Source organism: Callorhinus ursinus, unplaced genomic scaffold, assembly GCF_003265705.2.
Source record: "Callorhinus ursinus isolate GAN/ISIS: 27379988/994484 unplaced genomic scaffold, GSC_fseal_2.0 scaffold13, whole genome shotgun sequence".
Taxonomy (NCBI): Eukaryota; Metazoa; Chordata; class Mammalia; order Carnivora; family Otariidae; genus Callorhinus; species Callorhinus ursinus.
In genome coordinates, this window is record NW_027397075.1 from 13,917,185 (window position 1) to 13,934,997 (window position 17,813).

General features: G+C 59.4%; 2 protein-coding genes across 8 annotated transcripts; both read right to left on the minus strand.

Moving 5' to 3' along the window:
* Positions 1 to 895: 895 nt before the first annotated feature.
* On the minus strand, positions 896 to 10,962 carry AMDHD2 (amidohydrolase domain containing 2). 7 transcript variants are annotated; one of them, XM_025877286.2, is made up of 11 exons: positions 10,781 to 10,962; positions 10,427 to 10,563; positions 10,212 to 10,351; positions 3,791 to 3,845; positions 3,403 to 3,615; positions 3,232 to 3,320; positions 3,007 to 3,151; positions 2,826 to 2,933; positions 2,577 to 2,645; positions 1,580 to 1,681; positions 896 to 1,139 (listed from the first exon to the last, which is right to left on the minus strand). In XM_025877286.2, the coding sequence occupies exons 1-11, from the start codon at positions 10,861 to 10,863 to the stop codon at positions 1,051 to 1,053; spliced, it is 1,230 nt and encodes a 409-aa protein (XP_025733071.1). In that variant the 5' UTR covers positions 10,864 to 10,962; the 3' UTR covers positions 896 to 1,050. The 7 variants fall into 7 exon arrangements, 3 of the variants coding, with proteins under 3 accessions (XP_025733071.1, XP_025733070.1, XP_025733072.1); XM_025877285.2 differs by having other exon boundaries at positions 10,751 to 10,962; XR_012380479.1 differs by lacking the exon at positions 1,580 to 1,681 and having other exon boundaries at positions 2,577 to 2,668; positions 10,751 to 10,962.
* A 165-nt stretch (positions 10,963 to 11,127) lies between these two features.
* Positions 11,128 to 16,473, minus strand: ATP6V0C (ATPase H+ transporting V0 subunit c). The gene is made up of 3 exons (XM_025877091.2): positions 16,238 to 16,473; positions 12,030 to 12,213; positions 11,128 to 11,882 (listed from the first exon to the last, which is right to left on the minus strand). Exons 1-3 carry the CDS (start codon positions 16,314 to 16,316, stop codon positions 11,678 to 11,680), a joined length of 468 nt encoding a protein of 155 aa, XP_025732876.1. The 5' UTR covers positions 16,317 to 16,473; the 3' UTR covers positions 11,128 to 11,677.
* Between the last annotated feature and the right edge of the window lie 1,340 nt (positions 16,474 to 17,813).

The window sequence follows — 17,813 nt, forward strand, 5'->3', positions numbered from 1 at the left end:
CACGCTCCCAGGACCGAGGGGACATGGAAGGCTGCACGATGACACTAACGGGCAAATAGTTGCAGGGCTCAGGACACTGGTGACCCCCAAGCTGCTCACGAGCACCAGGCAGGGTCACGCCCAGCTGTGCAAACACCAGGGTACAAGGGGGATCATCGTGCCCACCTGGGAGTAGGGTCAGAAGAAGGGGTTGTTCAGAAAAAACACGCTAGGAAGCGGAGCCTTGATTATCCCAAGGGCTCAAAGAAGTAGGGCTGCGGGCTGGGCAAGGAGCAGTGGCCAGGGTCAGCTCAGGGGCCCTTGGCCACTGCTTCCTGCACCCATAGCCAGGCGAGCTGGGGTCCTGAGGCTGGCGTGGATGCCCCCTGAAGGCTGGGGAGGAGCACCTGGCACTGTGCCCAGGCCCGGCACTATGGCCCTGGCCCCCCCCTTTGCCCGCCCAACTCAAGGGTGCAGAGAGTGACCCCTGGGACATCCTCATGCAGTAGCCCTCTGAACCCTCCACGCTGCCCACCTGAGGCCCCTCCTACACCCAGCTCCTCCAGCCTCAGCTCCTAACTTGCCTGCACAGCCAATTCTCTCCTTGTTTAAAACCGCAAGAAGTACCCTTTCCCCTCAGTCCCCTGACATGTGAACTTCTGAAGCTAACTGCACTGTCCCCATGCCCCTACCTGTCCACTTCCCAACCTACAGCCCAGGACTTCCCCACCCACCCTCTAATCATTTCCAACCAGCACCTCTGCCTGTGGGTCTGCAGGCCTCAGACAGGGGCCTCCACAGAGCTGGGATGAGCCAGAATCCAGCCACTCCCACTCTCAACCCCCCCCCACCACCACCACCCAGCCACCAAGGTGACGGCGCCCTGCTTTGAAGCAACACTCGGAGACCAGACAAGTCCCTGCTGGGCGCGTGTTTATCCAGCTGCCTCCTGAGCGGAGGCCTCCACCTGGGGCAGGGCGCCCACTCGCTCCCTGGAGACCAGCTCCTCCACGGCTCAGCCCTGACCGCGTCCAGCTAAGGCTGGGCATCCTTTCCGGCTGTGGTCCTCGGTCACTGCCTGGCCTCTTCCGCCTGCCACACCAACTCGCCCGAGATGTAGGTGGCCCGCACGTGGAGAGAGTCATCGAGCACCACGAAGTCTGGGTCAGAGGCGGGTGGTGAGGTGGCGGCAGGGGTGGGTGGGCCCACTGCCACCCCAACCCCCAGCCAGCTTCCAGGAGCTTCATCACCCCTAAGAGAAGCTCTGTTCCCCTCCCCACCCCTGCCCAGGAGCTGGTGGGAAAACTGAAGCCTGCAACACGATTTGAACAGGGCACCCCAACCCACTGCAGGCTGGCCAAGGTCCTGGAGCCAGTATTCCTGGCAGTAGGGCACAAGGGACAAAGGCCCCAGCAGCCCCTCAGCTGGCCTTATTCCATACACCAGAAAGCCGGCCTGATGGGGAAAAGGGCCCAGGCTGAGGTTGGTGGTGGGCAAGGCCATCTGGGCATAGGGAAGATTACACCTGCCCTGGCACTGTCCCAAGTCCCTGGGAGCTCCCAAGTCTTCAGTGGCCTGGGCGCCCACATCAGGCCCTGACCTGCATCGGCCCCGAAGTCCAGGGTGCCCTTGTGCTTCTCCAGCCCCAGCAGCTGAGCGGGGTGCAGGGACGCAGCCTCCAGGGCCAACTCCACACTGCAGCCTGCTCAGGGCACATAACTGGGTAACTATCCCCCATCCCAGCTCGGCCAGCAGCCCCTCCCCCACCCCACAGCCCCAAGCTCCAGTCTGAGGACACTGCTAGGGACCCTTTTCCTGCTCTCTCACCCATCCCAGCCCGGCAGGCCTCCCGTCCTCACAGACAGACACTCTGGATCCAAAGGCCTGCAAGCCCCTCCTCCTTTGAGGTCCCCGGTAGAGAACCCCCACAAAGAAGCAGTAGCCTGGGCCATCGATAAAACCACCCGGTCTTGCCTTTCTATCTCTGCTACCCCTCAAGAGGTCACACGACTAAACCCCATTCATTCTGTTCCCCACATCACCCCCCCAGCTACCAGGCCAAAGTCATTTCCCACCTCCTGGCTTGTCTCACTGCTGCTCTAAACAGCACGCTGAGCCCTGAGGCCCCCCGGTGACACCCAGTCCCAGGGCACTATCAAGAATCCCACAGGACCTGGCCAACCACAGCCTCTGCCAGACACCCCTTCCCACCTCACCAACAACAGGCCCAGCCCCTTAAGAAGCCTGGAACAAAGCTCTGACCCCCACCTCATCTCCCTAGCTCTGGACCCATGAAGTCCCGTGCGCCCACAGGGTGTGAGACCAAGGCCCTTGCTGAGGGTAAGGCGCAGTCCATTCCCCTCGCGGGTGCCACGGCTTCACTTCCATCGCCCTGGGTCCCAGTCTGCCAGGAGTTCCCTGCAGGGGCATCTCGGCCACATTCCTGGTGCTCGTCCCCTGGGAACTCCGCCAGACAAGGGATGTGGGTGCAAGACTCTCTGTGCTTCCCTCTCACCTCTCCCAAACGCGGCTGCTGCCCTCTGTGCATGCGCACACACACAGGTGCACACCCCCACCCCCACGCCAGCCGCACTGACCTGTGGCCTGCAGGAAGTGCCGGACGCACACGTCCATCGGGGCTATGCTGCCACTCAGCGTCTTGGTGCCTTCAGAGCAGAGAGGGCAGGCTCTGGGGGACCAGAGGCCACCAGGCACGTGGTGGGGGGTCGGCAGTGGGCTGGGGGGGAACAGCAGGCCGGCAGGGAACACCCAGATTCCTGCATCCCACAAGAGGCCGAGGGGCTGTTGTCGTGGGGGCAGTTGGCGGGGCCGAGAGGATCGCTCACCTGCCACGTAGGCTGTCAGCCCAACTACTTCCACCTCCTGCTGCCCCAGTGTGTGACGGCCGTTGCCCAAGCCCAGGGCAGGAACGGCGTCGGTGACCAACACCAGCCCTGCGGGAGGAAGGGGCCTTAGACCTACCCCGCGGCAGCTTCCCTGCTGCCCCCATCCTGCCCCGCCACTCACCCTGGGGATGGGCCCGGTGGGCAATGCGCAGGGCAGCAGGGTTGGTGTGCATGCCGTCAGCGATCATCCCGTAGAAGATGTGGCGGCCTGGTGGCAGCCGGTCACTGGTCAGGAGCCCCACAATCCCTGGGTCACGGTGGTGGAACTGGGCAGGGTTAGGAGGGAGCAGCTGAGCGACGGCAGGAGCCCTTGCGCCCGCCCGTGGGACTTGGGGGGGTTACTCACAGGCAGCATGGCATTGAAGAGGTGGGTGATGAAGGTGGCCCCACACTGCACAGCTTCCTCCGCGGCCTGCAGGTTGGCCACCGAGTGTCCTGCATGGGGGACCTGAAATCAAACTACGCACCCAGCCCAGGAACCCCATGTGGGCCCAACCCTGGGGGCGGCCCCCCTCACCTAGGGACACACAGATGCCACGGGCCGCCAGTGCCCGTATCACCTCTCGGCTCCGGCCCAGCTCAGGGGCCAGCGTCACGATGCGGACGTTGTCCAGGGGCCCGTAGGTGGCCAGTACATCATGGAAGGCGTTGGCCTCAAAGGAGCGCAGGTGGGCTTCGGGGTGTGCACCTCGCTTCTCCCGGCTGATGAATGGGCCCTCCAGGTGCACCCCTGGGAGGAGGGGAGTGGATGGCTCCAGCACGCCTCCTGCCCTGCAGCCCCCACCCTGGCCCCTGTCACCTGCCCGACCTCCCTCCCCAGTTGGGCCTCTGGAGGGGGAGGGGCTGCCAACAGGTCCCCAAGGAGCCTCCCAGGGTGGGGGCAGGGAGAGGGGTCAGCCACTCACCGAGGACCCCTGCCCCATGGGGACCACCACTCTTCACAGGGATCTGAGGAAGGACCTGGGGGGAACCAGCTGTTAAAGCCCTACCCAGAGGTCACAGCCCAGCCAAGGTCAGAGATCAGCCCCCGATGGCCTTCCCTCAGGTATTAGAAGGGAGTCAAAGGCCCCCAACTGTGGTCAGGGAAAGCACAGCACTGGGAACCATCAGGACGTGGAGGAGCCGTGGGGGATGCACGGCCAGCTGCCTGCAAGGACCAGGACAGGAGGAAAGAGCTCCTGCGCAGAGGGCAAGCACATGGACAGAAGGCAACCCCGCTGCCCTGGCCCGTCCGGGTGGCCCCAGTCCAGGCAGCAGCTGGGACATAGTGGGTGGCATGCTCAGAGGGTCTGGACCCAGACAGGCTGACGGGCCCGGCCTCTTGGGCTGCAGGACCAGAAGCAAGGCCAGAGGCATGAGGAGGCTGTGCACTCCAGACAGAGTGAGTGCAGAAGCAGGGGCTCAGTGGCCAGAGAGCTCGGTGCAGATGGGGCTGTGGGCTCGGGCATCAACGGCATGGCCGCACTGTGCCTGAGCTCAACACCATCGGGAAGGTCACTTGTGCGTTAACAGGCGCTCATGTGACCCACCTCGGAAGCAGACAGGCAGGCAGGCGTCCCAGCCCACACCTCCCTCAGGAAGGAACGTGGAGAAGGGAGTAGACGGGGAGCCCCGCAGGACAGCAGAGTCCATGGGCTGAGCTGCTGGACGAACACGCCAGCCTGCGGAGCTCCCCTGTTCCAGACAAGCTAAAGGGATTCGGAGGCGGCGGAAACCTCGTGTAACGCGCAAGACGAGAGAAGAGCAGAACCGTCCGGGGAGGCTGAGGAGCGACGCTGGGCAGACGCGGGCAGGCGCCCGTGGGGGACACGGCCAGCACATACACGCTGCGCTGCAGGCCTTTGGCCATGCCTGGTGGCTTGAGAAGTAGGGGGACCACAACCGACACGTCATCGAAGAGCAGCAGTGTCCCCACATGTGCCCGGCAAGCACCTGGAGAAGTAAACCAGGAGGTCTCCAGGAGAGAGGTGGGTCAAGACACACACACCCAGCAATTAAGTGGAAGTTTACGCTCTTGACACGCTCAGCATGCAGCCAGTGACGCCTGTTCTCACTGAGTAGGGACCTCAACTAAGGGTGCCCCCAGGAAGCTCCGCAGGCTTGGGGCTCCCAGAAGCCTGCTGGTGCCCATCTCAAACAGAGCCAATAACTGAGGCTCAGAGTGGATAACCGAGGCTCAGCAGCAGCTCGGAGAAGCCTCCAAGGACACACGGGACAGACAGGGCAGGGCCGGTGGGCACAGGAGGACACGTGAGGAGAGGTCTTGCACCCATGAGACAAGAACGGAGCATCAGCAGGAAACATTCTGAGAAAGAAAGCAAGCTCTTCCAAGTTAAAACTACGTGAGTGGTGAAGCAAAAAAACCCCAGAGAAGAACCACAGAATAACAACGGAGCAAACAACAAGAAAGCAGAGTCAGAGGAAGAATTAGAGAATCCATCCAGGAGGCCTAGCAGCAGAATGATGGCTCCCAGAAGAAGACGACAGAGAACACAGTAGAAAATCACAAAGTAGTTATTCAAGACAAGCACCGAAAACCAGACTTGAGGCAGCTAGGCCATACTGCGGGCCAGCACTACAGATGACCTCCCCCCAGGCCTCACCTGGGTCCCCCTCAGGCTTCAGAACCCAGGGCCAAAAGGAAGGTTCCACAAGCCTCCAGAGGGAAGAAATCGGTCACGCACAAAGTATCAGAGGTCAGGTGGCTTCTGACTTCTCAGCAGCAACCCTGGCAGTTAAAAGACAACACAGCAACGCCTTTAAAATTCTAGAGCAAAGTCACTTCTAACATAGAACCGGAACCCAAGGGGTGCCTGGGTGGCTCAGACGGTTAAGTGTCTGCCTTCAGCTCAGGTCATGATCCCAGGGTCCTGGGATTGAGGCCCACATCAGGCTCCCTGCTCAGCGGGGAGTCTGCTTCTCCCCCTGCTCATGCACTCTATCTCTGTGTCTCCAGCGAATAATAATAATAAAAAAAAATCGTTAAAAAAAAAAACTGGAACCCAATCAAGAGAGCAAAAACAGGGGCGCCTGGGTGGCTCAGTTGGTTAAGCGTCTGACTCTTGATTTCGGCTCAGGTCATGGTCTTGAGATCATGAGAGCCCCATGTCGGGCTCCATGCTCAGCAGAGAGTCTGCTTGGGGTTCTTTCCCTCTCCCTCACTTGCTCTCTAAAATAAATCTTTGGGGTGCCTGGGTGGCTCAGTCGTCAAGCGTCTGCCTTCGGCTCAGGTCATGATCCCAGGGTCCTGGGATCGAGACCCACATTGGGCTCCCTGCTCCACGGGAAGCCTGCTTCTCCCTCTCCCACTGCCCCTGCTTGTATTCCCTCTCTCGGTATGTCTCTGCCAAAAAAAATAAATAAATAAAGTTAAATAAATAAATCTAAAAAAAAGAAAGAGTGTGTGTGTAAACACATTCTCAGGCCTTCAAGATCTTGAAAACTGCACCTCCCGTGACTCCTTTCTCTAGCGGAAGCCGGTAAATGTGCTCCAAAGTGAAGGCATAAACCAGCAAAGAGGAAGACCCGGAATGGCGGACAGAGGCCCAGCAGAAAGACGCGAGGGGACCCCCCCCTCCAGGTGAGGGGAAGGGAGCTGCCAGGACAGCTCGGCCCAAGGAGGCCAGCAGCTGGTGCTGGGAAACAGGTCCCAGAAGCTGCCGCAGGAAGGCGACGCTGATGGAGCGAGCGCCTGGCGCATCCAGACGTCCCGAAAGAAGAGTGAGCCACTGGCAGGAAGCCTGAAGTTGAGTCACGAGATAAGGGAATGGAGCAAAGAGCAGGAATTCCAAGGAAAACACAACAGTCAGGTAAGAAAATGGGACCACACGGAATTCCCTTCACCCAGTCCTCCCGACTGATCTCCCCAAGACTGCAGGCGGCTATATGGGGAGGACGGGTGCATCCTCTGCTCCTCAGCTGGGAAGCAGACACACACATACACGACCCTAAACTGAGAAGTGAAAAAGGAGTACCAGCACGTACTCAGAGAGAGGAGAGCAAACTCCAAGAATCAGCCGAGCTGAAAGGGACTGTCTCTAGATGGGAGCCTGTGGGGGCAAAGGGCTGCGGGCTTTCCTAACAAGCCATGGAAAGGTATAAGTTCACTAAAGATTAAAAAAAAAAAAAAAAAAAAGAAGATAAGATAACTGTTGAGATTTTCTAGAACAGATTTCTCCCCCTGAAACGGGTGGGCATGCGTGTCAGAGGCTGGGCAGCTCTGGAACACATCCCCTAGACCCCTTGCCTTCAGCCCGCCCATCTGTACAAAGGACAGCACGAGTCTGTTGCCCACATTTCCACCAGGAGACCCTGTTGTGATGAGTGTCAGGTTTCTCCAAAGTCTTCCGAGGGAGCTCAGCACGAGACACAAGGTTCTTGTGAGATGAGGGGGGTGGGGAATACCTCAACCCAAGGGGTGGGTGGGACTGTGGGTGAAGACTTAGACTCCTGTCTTTGCAGGGAAGGCACCGTGTGGCACATTCTAGGGCGTTCTGCACAGGGTCTCCCCTGGGAATGACACACAGGGAGAGGGGACCCGCTCAATGCTATGCCCGTTGCTGGCTGTTCTCCCCACCTGGGCTCACATACACCACTCTCACTCCTGTAACCTCCCTCCAAGTCTCAGATTCAGAACTCGAAGTTCAAATGACATACTCAGGGTTTACTTCACACTTCAAAACAAAAGAGAGTTTTACAAGGAAAAGCTAGAGAACACGGGGGCACCTCGGTGGCTCAGTCGTTAAGCGTCTGCCTTCGGCTCAGGTCATGATCCCAGGGTCCTGGGATCGAGCCCCATATCGGGCTCCCTGCTCCACGGGGGGCCTGCTTCTCCTTCTCCCACTCTCCCTGCTTGTGTTCCCTCTCTCACTGTGTCTCTGTCAAATAAGTAAAACCTTAAAAAAAAAAAAAAGGCTAGAGAATGCTAAATGGGGAGAACAGCATAAATGACAGCATGGAGGTAGAGAAAATGAGGCATGTTTCAGGCAGGAAAGCACAGGGTAAGGTCAAAGGATAGAGGGTGTGTGGGACCAGAAATAAAGGTCGGCCTGCCGCCTGAGGAGGTACTAGATCTTGGCGAAGCAGATGATGGACTTGAAGCCGAGAACAATGCAATCAAATCTTTCTCCTGGAAGACTATCAAAGTGTAAGGCTAGAGAAGACCTCAGAAAAGGATCAGGTGGTCTTAGTGGACCAGAACGCAACGACAAAGGATCTGGGTAACTCTGACAAAGAAGCAATACAGTTCGAGGGCGCCTGGGTGGCTCAGTTGTTTATGCGACTGCCTTCGGCTCAGGTCATGATCCTGGAGTCCCGGGATCGAGTCCCGCATCGGGCTCCCTGCTCGGCAGGGAGTCTGCTTCTCCCTCTGACCCTCCCCCCTCTCATGCTCTATCTCATTCTCTCTCTCAAATAAATAAATAAAATCTTTAAAAAAAAAAAAAAAAAAAAAAAGCAATACAGTTCCGCGCAGTGTGAGGCAGTCCTGGAAGAAGATGGGTAGGTGGAAGTGGGAAGATATCCCAGTGAACCGTCCTGTAGTCTCCTCGATGACGCCGGAATCAAATTTTCACATTCACCGCCCTCCACGACTACTTTCTGCTGCCCAAGGCCTTCATCCTGCAGGTGTTCATGATGGATAACACATTCTAGCAAGACGACACAAGCTAGAAGTCCCGTGTCCGGAAACCCCCTGTTCTAAATAAAAAGACCTCACCATCTGTGTGGCAATGGTCAGATGGGCTGTTAAAGGCATGGCCGGTGTATGGCCACACAGCAGAGCCAAAGAGGAGGCAACAGATAGAACAAGGCAAAGGCCTTCCAGGCAGACGGCTTGGAGGCAGGAGAGAGAACAGCCTAGAATGGCTGAAATGTGCCTAGGGAAAGGACCAAGGCTCAGGCACTTAGGGAAAATATGCTCAGAAGGCTGGGGTTTACCCTGAGGATAAAAGGGAAGGGGTGGGGGTGAGTGAGGCGCTGAGCCCTGTACCTTGGGAAGGCCCCTATAGCAGGACTCAGAGCAGGGAGAGCACTTGGGAGACTAAGGAACAGTCACTAAGCCTCACTGGTGGGGCCCAGGAAGGGGGAGGACAAAGAACACAGAAACAATAAAGTGGGCATGTTCCTAGGTTCCAAGCATGGACGGATGACCAGGAGGGAAAACACAGAACCAGGTGCTGGTTTCCAGCAGCAAAGAGAGCTTAGTTTTTAACATCTGACTCTGTGATGGGAGACCTGGGGAAATTTCCCCAAAACACGTCCACAGTTGACAGTTTGCCAAGTGCTTAACACAGACCACACACAGTGCTGAGTACCCTAACCCCAAGACATGGACAGGGTCATCATGCTCAATTTAGACTTGAAAAGACAAAAGACCCAAAAACAACTAATGGCTGTCTCGAGTCCCCCAGCTGACAGATGAAGTTAAGGGGCCTAGACCAAACCCAAAGCCCACACCCGACCTCCCCCAACACCCAGCTTGGACTCTGTGTCCACACACCCAGGAGGGACTCCTGGACAGGTGATGTGATCCATCATTGCAGTAAAGAACCTGTGCTGGAGAAAACCACCACCCCGGAACAAAGATGAAGGATTACAACCTAACTGCTACCCTCCTAAACTCAACTTGGGTAATGGAACAGCCACGCTTTTCAAAACTCGTTAGGCATCAAGCAGTCCAGAGACACGAGGAACACAGCCTACTCTCCAACAGTTCAGGAAGAAAGAACACCGTGCCCACAGAGAGCAGAAAACCCAACAATAAAACGAGGTAAAGAATAAAACCAGAGAATCCCCGTGGAAAATAAAGGAAAATGGGCAGATAAACAGGAGGAAGAAGTGGGAGGTGTGGGGGTAGATGAGAGCAGCACGGGAGGACGGACTGGGGAGGACGGACTGGGGCGGCAGGGCGCACAGTGGAGCTTCTTTCTGGAAAGCACACTCACGGGAGTCACAGAGCACAGACAGGTTAGGGGGGATGAGCCTGCGAGCAGCTATGGATGTGGCAATCACGAAGTCCCAGGAACCGGTTTCTGGAGCCTGGAGCCGGCCAGAGGGCAGCGCAGAAAGGACGTGTAGCCGGGAAGACGCTGAGGCGACAGCAGTGAAGGCCTATGGGACAGCTGCAGAGGCAGGGAGACTCTCCCGCTGGGGGGGAACACCCGAATGAGAAAGCCTAGGGGCAGGGCCCCAGCCCCATATGGAAGAAGGCCAGCAGGTAAAGCCAGATGCTAGGGCTAAGAGATGTCTGTGGGAGCACAGATTTGAAAAATAAAGTACTGCTGCTTCTGGAGCCCCCTTTCCTTGAGACCGGGAGCCTGACCTCACCTTGTGATAAACCTCCGGTGGTGAGGTGACCAAGGTGGGGCAGAAGGAGGTGACTCCGTGCGACAAGATCCTCCGGGCCACCAGGGCGACCCCCGAACCCACGTCCTCCGTGGCCTGAGAGAAGTCAACGCCAAATCCACCTACAGCCAGAGAAGAAGGTCGCACGGTGCCCAGACCACCTTCTCTGGGTCCCCACCCCGAGCCCTAGACCGCACCGTTGATCTGCACGTCGATGAAGCCGGGCGCCAGGATGCAGCCCCCGCAGTCCCGCTGCTCATCCGCCACTCGTCGCTCCTCAAAAAACAGCTTCTCCGGGTCCAGAATGCGGCCTTCACGCACCCACAAATCCTCCCTGCGGCCAGAGCCGGGCGGGGGCTAAGATCGCCTATCCCGCACGCACGCTGCGTCCCACCCGAGCAGCTTCCGGCCCCGCGCCCCACGCGGCCCCGGGTCCCACCCGAGCCGCGCCCGGCCGCGCACCCCGCGCCGCACCTCTGAGCAGCTCCCGGCCCCGCACCCCACCCGGCCCCGGGCCCCACCTGAGCAGCGCTCGGCCCCGCACCCCACACCTGAGCAGCGCCCGGCCTCGCAGGATGCGGCAGTTGGTGAACTGGAGCACCCGGGCCCGCGCCTCGTCCTGCCCGCCGCGCATCGTGAGCCACCCGAGCGGGCACTTGCCCGGAGCCCCACGGCCGAACCCCGCTCCCCGCGTACCCGGCCGACTGCGGGCCCCGGAGCTGCGCCGCGCCCACGTGACCCTCAGCTGACTGAGGCGTGCCACGTGACGATACGTCCACGTGACCCGCCCGCCCACGTGACCGGCGCGCCCCTCGGTCGTCCTGACGGCGCGGCCCCTACTTGTGCCCGCCCTCGCCCCCGCCCCCGCCCGGGCCCACACAAGCGGTCCACACAGGCGTCCAGTCACAACCGAGAACTTTATTGGACACGGCTCGGCTCAGGGCCTGGAAGGCCCAGCGCACTGGCCCCGCGGCCCCGGGCAGGCGGGGCTGGAGGAGGGTGGTTCCATCCGAGTCTCAGAGCAAACGGTAACCCCGCAACGCAACACTACCTAAGATTACTATATACTTGGGAGACGAAGGGCTGCTCCACAGACGTATGAACAGATCAAATCTTTATAAATAATAAACATCCAGTGAAGAGAAAATGACAACGCTAATTCATTCTTATACACAGAGCACTCTAGGGCAGGTGAGTAGGGGCAGCAGAGGCCTGCATCCTCACTGGTCGGGGGCCTGGATGGGTAATGAGTGGGCCCAGATGTCCACGGCACGGGGCGGGTAGGGGCAAGGCCGGGGTAACAGACGATGGGCACTAGGACACTGCGCATTTACAAGACCAACTACTGGGGGGGGCGGCTGCCCCGTGCATGTGTGTCAGGCTGTTCATTTTGGAATGAGGGGATGGTCTTTACATCATATTCTGTGGCTGGTGCGCTCGGAGAGGGGCTACTTTGTGGAGAGGATGAGGGCAACAATGAGACCGTAGAGGCCGAGCACCTCGGCGAAGATGAGGATCAGGATCATGCCCACGAATAGCCGGGGCTGCTGGGCGGTGCCACGCACACCAGCGTCCCCCACGATGCCAATGGCAAAGCCAGCCGCCAGCCCGCTCAGGCCCACACTCAGGCCAGCACCCAACTGGAGGAAACTCCTGGGGGAGAGAGGACACAGGAGAGATGTTAGCCACCTGCTGGGGAGGAAGCCGCCCGCCCAACACCCCATCCCCGGCCCTCCCTGCCCTGTGCAGTGGCCTGATCCCAGGCAGGGCAAGGACAGACAGGAGGGACCCAGCACTCACCTGTAGAGGCTGATGCCATCATTGAGGGAATTAGCGATGAGGACTGCCACCACCAGCCCATAGATGGCGATGATACCAGCCATGACCACTGGGATGATGGACTTCATGATCAGTTCTGGCCGCATGACGGACATGGCCGCGATGCCGGTGCCACTCTTGGCTGTACCATAGGCGGCACCCAGGGCTGTGGGGAGGGCAGGGGGAAGCCAGGTGAGCTCAGAGCAGCCAGGGCCAGGACCCAGGAGTAGGTCAAGCACAGTTGAGGGACCCCTAAGTTATCACAGAGGGGACATGAAGCTGGCACCCAGCCAGGTGGCCCTCAGGGGCAACAGCCCCAGCCAGGCACGCAATGAGCCCAGGTAGCCCTTTCTCCACCAGAGCCCCTTGTGGCTGCCCGGCCTATTTGGGCTTCGGCTCTGCTGAGAAAGGTCGGCCCCACCCACCAGGGAGCCTCCGTGTAGCTGCCCGCAGCCTACAAGTGGAGTTACGACAGGTCCAGCAGCCCAGTCACATAGACAAAAGGGCAACTGGGCCGCTCAAGCCTTGCTGAAGTATCCGGACGCTTTTTTTTTTTTTTAACCACCTGGAGTCCTGGACATTCAGGTCAGAAATGGCCTGGCAAAGCAGCAGGTGACTGCATCTCAGCAGCCCAAATGTCAGGCCAGGATCAGCCTGTCTGCCTTGGGGCTCCACCCAGGGACAACATGTTGGAAGATCCTCACCGCACACAGGGCCCGACAAGTCCTATCTTGGGCCAGAGGTTTCCCAACTCCCCACTGCGCCCAGCCCTCCAGGAGGGCTAGCATCTGTCGTCAACAGGCTGAGTGCATCCTCAAGTGTGGAAAGAATACTCTCTAAATACCATAAAAAGGGCGAGCCAGGAGAGGACAGGGCACAGGGAGCCATCACCCAGGCAGACCTCCCAGAAGCACCCCTGCATGCACAGAGGCCTTGAGCTCACAGAAGCCTAGATTCCCTAAGGCCTCTTATAACCGGGGTGGGGGGAAAACTCTAGCGTGGCCTGTCTCCTCTGATGCTATTCCTCCTCCCTCTTGCTAGATAGGGGGTGCAGCCTTCCTGAAAGTTCCCTTCTCCTGACCTCAAAGTCTAGAGTAACTTTTGTACAGAACAGAGCCACAGGGGGCCCAGGGGGCTCTTCTGACTCCTGCCCTCCAGGATCCAACTGCACTGCGTGAGCAGAGATTAACAGGACTCACAGGTGGAAAAGACGAGGATGACCATTTTTCAGCACGTTTTATTCACCTGCTTGGGCCACAGGAAAAAAATGACTACTCTATGCTCATCACCAAGCAGTGAGGAGGTCCAAGGAGCTCTAGCTTCCCAGGGCCCCAAGCCTGGTGAGGACATATATGGCACGTCCAAGCACAGCAACATGTTCTAGAAGAGTGGGGAGGCCGGTGGGGAAGTCTGGGGAAGGGGTCCATAGAGAAAATGACCTTGGGTAGAGGTGTGAATGAGCAAAAAGGATTGCAGACAACATGAATGGAGACATGCACGAATGTGGCACCAGATTGGGAGCTACTGGAAAGAGGAAAGAGGTAGGGGTGGGAGCAGAGGGACCTGTACTACCTCCGCCACTCGGTCCCAAAGGCACTCAGCACCATCAACCCACGGCTCGGGGCTGGTCTTCAAGTTTTCCGGAACTCTCCTGGTCACAGTGCATTTTGGGGGCTCCTACTGCAGGCCAGGCACCACATCATGCGGTGTCACATGCACGCAAGGGGCCAGCGCCATGGCCTGTTACTCAAGCAGGAGAGCACAGATGATGTGTGGAACTGAGTGAGAACGGATTACTGGGAAGTCAGCATCCCAGATGGTAGGACATGGCCAGACGTGGCAAGTGAGCTGGGCCCTTCTCCAGGAGGTGGCAGGAAGATCGTGTGGCTGGGGTGGGGAGGCAACAAGAACAACAAAGGGATGAAAAAGGGCCGACCACAAGGGAAAAGCAGCCTGGCCTGGGCAGCAGCAGCAGGTGTCCACAAAGGCCCTGGATGCTAGCTCTGAAGACCAAGCCCGACAAGGTCCCAGATCGAGCAGAGGACAGAAAAGAGTGCAATCAAGAGGCAGTTCCAGGAACAAAGCACCAAAGGCAGGGTGCCTGCCAGCAGGGAGGAAGTCAAAGAGATTACGGAAAAGGGGCAACAAGACAGCCTGTGGAAGACTTGATGAAGAAAGAATCGGCAGGACTTTTGTCACAACAAAAAAGGGGAAGCAGGAAGGGAGACTGGGCCCTGGAGGAGCAGGCAGCACCAATCCTCAGGGGCCTGGGGCAACCAAAAAAGAGCCCCAGACCACTGATACTGGTTCTCAGTAACTTCCAGAGACCTGCTTTGGGTCAAGCTCCATCTGAAAGTATCAGGTTAAGTTCTAGGAGAGGAAGAGATGTACTGGTGACTGGAGGCAGGCCAGTAGCTGGGTACAGAAAAAGGGCTGGGGGGGGGAACTCAAGGTTTCAGGAACAATGACAGCCAGAACTCAAGGAATTCTGGGGCAGGAACATCCTGTTGTTCACTGATGTTCCCCCTGTGCCTGGCACATAGTAGGAGCTCAATCAAGATTTGCTGAATGAACAAATGACAGCCCCACGTAACCCACAGGTGGCCAGCCAAAGTAGAATTTCTGAAGGCATTCTGGAGGCAAAGAGCAGAAAAGGCTGGGGGGACGCGGGTCACAGCAGCCTGTTCAGAAGTGCTGGAGAGTAGGCAGCCCCCAAGATGTGGAAAGAGCAGGCGTTGGCTGGGAGGGAAGGGGAAGTCCAGACCACTTCTCCCACCACAAATGACCCCTTACTTGCACGTGATGGGAAGGGCAGGGCAGGGCAGGGCTCACTCAGCAACTCATGACTGGCAGACAGGCCCAGGTAGAGGCGTCAAGAGAGCAGAGTCCCCCAGGCCCCTACCCCACACGTGTTTACAGTCAGCAGAGACTGTTTGGAGTTCAAACCCTCCCTGTACTTGCGTAGTGAGCCTCCCCAGTCCACCAGGTAGGGTGGGGCAGGGCGGAGTCGTCAAAACCAAAAACCAGACCTACCCAAGAAGGCCCAGAGGAGACCAGGTCAGACCAGTCTACAGGGTTGCAGCAGGCCTAGGACTAACCTTCCTGGGTTCCACATTCCCGGGCCTGGCCCATGTGCCTATCTCCCAGATAGGCCAATTTTCACTTAATTCAACACCCTATGACCATCAAGACCCAACTTCAAAAGGAGGGTGCTATGAGAACCTGGAAGGCCCCTTCTCTTTACTGAGAGGAGCACTCCCAATTTTGGGCCTCAGGAAAGGTAAGTCATTCGCTCCTTCATTCATTGATTCAGGCCTGAACTAAAAGACTCCCTTCTAAGGACAAAGACCCAATTCCCCCCTCAACGCTGACACTTCATGCCACCCTCTCACTCACCCAGAGGTAGACTCTTGGCAAGTGTACACACACACACAGTGTTGTTGCTGGCCTGCCTCCCAGACACCCATCCTTGGCCCTTAGCCTGTCCGGACCACCACCCCCATTCCACACAATCCCACGCCTGGGTTTCTGCCAGCTCTTAGGACCACCCCTCAGCCCAGTTTTCCCAAGCTATCCACACATCCCACAGGACTACTGGTAAGCAGTGACAGGCCCTAACTGGAAGCACCTGCCTCTGGGTACAGACCCAGTTGACCCCCGCCGGGGGGCCGGGCCGCCACAAAGGCCATAAGGGCCAGAGCTGTGTACCTCGGAGGAGAGAGCCAGGACCTCATCCATCCCCTGCCCCCACCTCCGCCGAACAGGGCGGCCCCGCGTCGCGGGAGCTTTCCGAGGTGTGATGTCACACCTGCCAGCAGGATTGGGGGGGGGTGCGGAGCAGGCGCAGGACCGCGCGCCCCCACCCCAGCCTCCCTCCCGCCTCTCCTAGGGCTAAGATGGCAGCGGCGCCGCCGCCCCACCCCCGCACCTACACCGACAAGGGCAGGGCTGCCGGTTATCGATCCCCGGGAGACCCTGGGACCCGCACCCCGGCCCAGCCCGCAGGCCCTGCGATCCGCAGCCCTCGGGGCCCCGACCCCCGCCAGCTGTCACGTGAGTCCCGGGACCCCCCAACAGCTCGGAATTACGTCAGCGTGACGTCACACACCGAACCCTGGGGAGATGCAGGCAGGAGCCCCGCGCGCCCCGGCGCCCCCAGCCTCCCGGGTCCCTCCTGCCGCGGCGCTCACCGCTGAAGACCATGGCGGCCGAGGCGCCCATGACCGCGAAAAAGGAGGCGTACTCGGGGCCGTTCTTGGCCTCGGACATGTCTGCGGGTGGGGAGAGGGCGAGCTCAGCGGGCCGAGGCGGGGGGCGAGGACGGGCCGGGCACGGCGAGCGAACGGCAGCAGAGCAGTCAGGCGGCTGCGAAGGGGACCCGGCCCGTCTGCCGCTGCGCTCTAAATACCAGCACCGCAGAACAAAATGGCGGCCGCGGCCTCGTCACATGACCCGGGCCCCGCCCCTGAGGGCCATACCACTTCGCGTCGGCGGGGGCCGCCACGGCTCGGGGACGCCCTAGCGGTCCTCTGACCGCTTCCACACTGTGCCGCCGCCCGACCGGCCCCGACACAGGTGTCCAGCCCCATATCGGCCTCTGCAGATGCGGGGCCGGGCGCCTCTCACACCCCGTGGCGTTGAGACTGTCCGGCTCCGGAGCGGGGGCGGGGCGGTGGCCCTCTATATTAGCATACGAGGCGGGGCCTGGGTGCCCCGCCTTCACTGCGGCTGCGCAGCGCTGGCAGGTGTTGGGTTCCGAGTGCGACTTTCCTTTACGTTCGCCGTGTGGGGTCGGTGGTGGGCTTCTCAACGGCCTTCCCCCAGGGACCCGGGACCGAAGTCTCCCTGGGACGTCTTCATATTTTCTGGAGCGCTCCGAGGGTTCGAGCAGACGGAGCCTAAATGCCAAGTCCAGGGCGCCGGCTTGTTCTGCTCCAGCCCCCAGGAAAGCCCCCATCCACCTGTGAGGTGCTGGCCTCTACTCGCTGCCCTCCTGTGCCCCCGGGATCGCCCCACCCCGACCCTGTCCTCAGTCTCCTCCAGACACAGACCCCTCCATCTTCCGACCCGGTCTCGGTGCCTTCTCTCTCCTGGCTTCTGAGGAAAAGGAGCCCCCTCCCCCGCATCTGTCCCCTCGGACCCACACTTCAGTTGGGGGACTGTCTCTGCCCCTCAGGGTGTAGGCGTGACTGGTTTTGAAGCCCTGTCGGTGTTGCGACCTGTGGATGCTTCCCCAGGTTTCTGCACGTTCTGGGATCCGTGTCCTCCAGTCTGTGTTCACGCAAAGCTTGCACCTGCAAGGCCGCATTTATTTGTGGAGCAGCGGCCAGTGGTTCTCTCCCAGCCCAGCACGCAGCTTGATCAGGGGCTGAAACTGTCCTGCTAATCCCCTGGGGGGGGTTACGGGCAACCCGATTGGCTGCCTTATCTCTACCCACCAGCTTTGGTTCCCTTTTGTCCCCGGCCTTTTGAGAACTGGGTGGCTGTCACCTGGCCCTTGGTCTCCCTTGAACTCTTAACCCTCTCCCTAAATGTCCTGAGTGGCAGCCTTTTCCACGTGGGCAGTGGGTTGGCCACTCCTGGCCTAGCCCTCCCGCTGGACTCAGCCCAAGCTTTCAAAGGAACCTCCTTTCTGTCTTCTTCCCCTTGGCCAGGCCGGGTCTTCCATCTTCTGAACTGGCAGCCCACGGGTGTCTGGTCTGTCCTGTTTCAAAAGGGAGGAGGCTACCATACCACTAGAGGCCTCCCCACCTTCCTCTGCCGTGC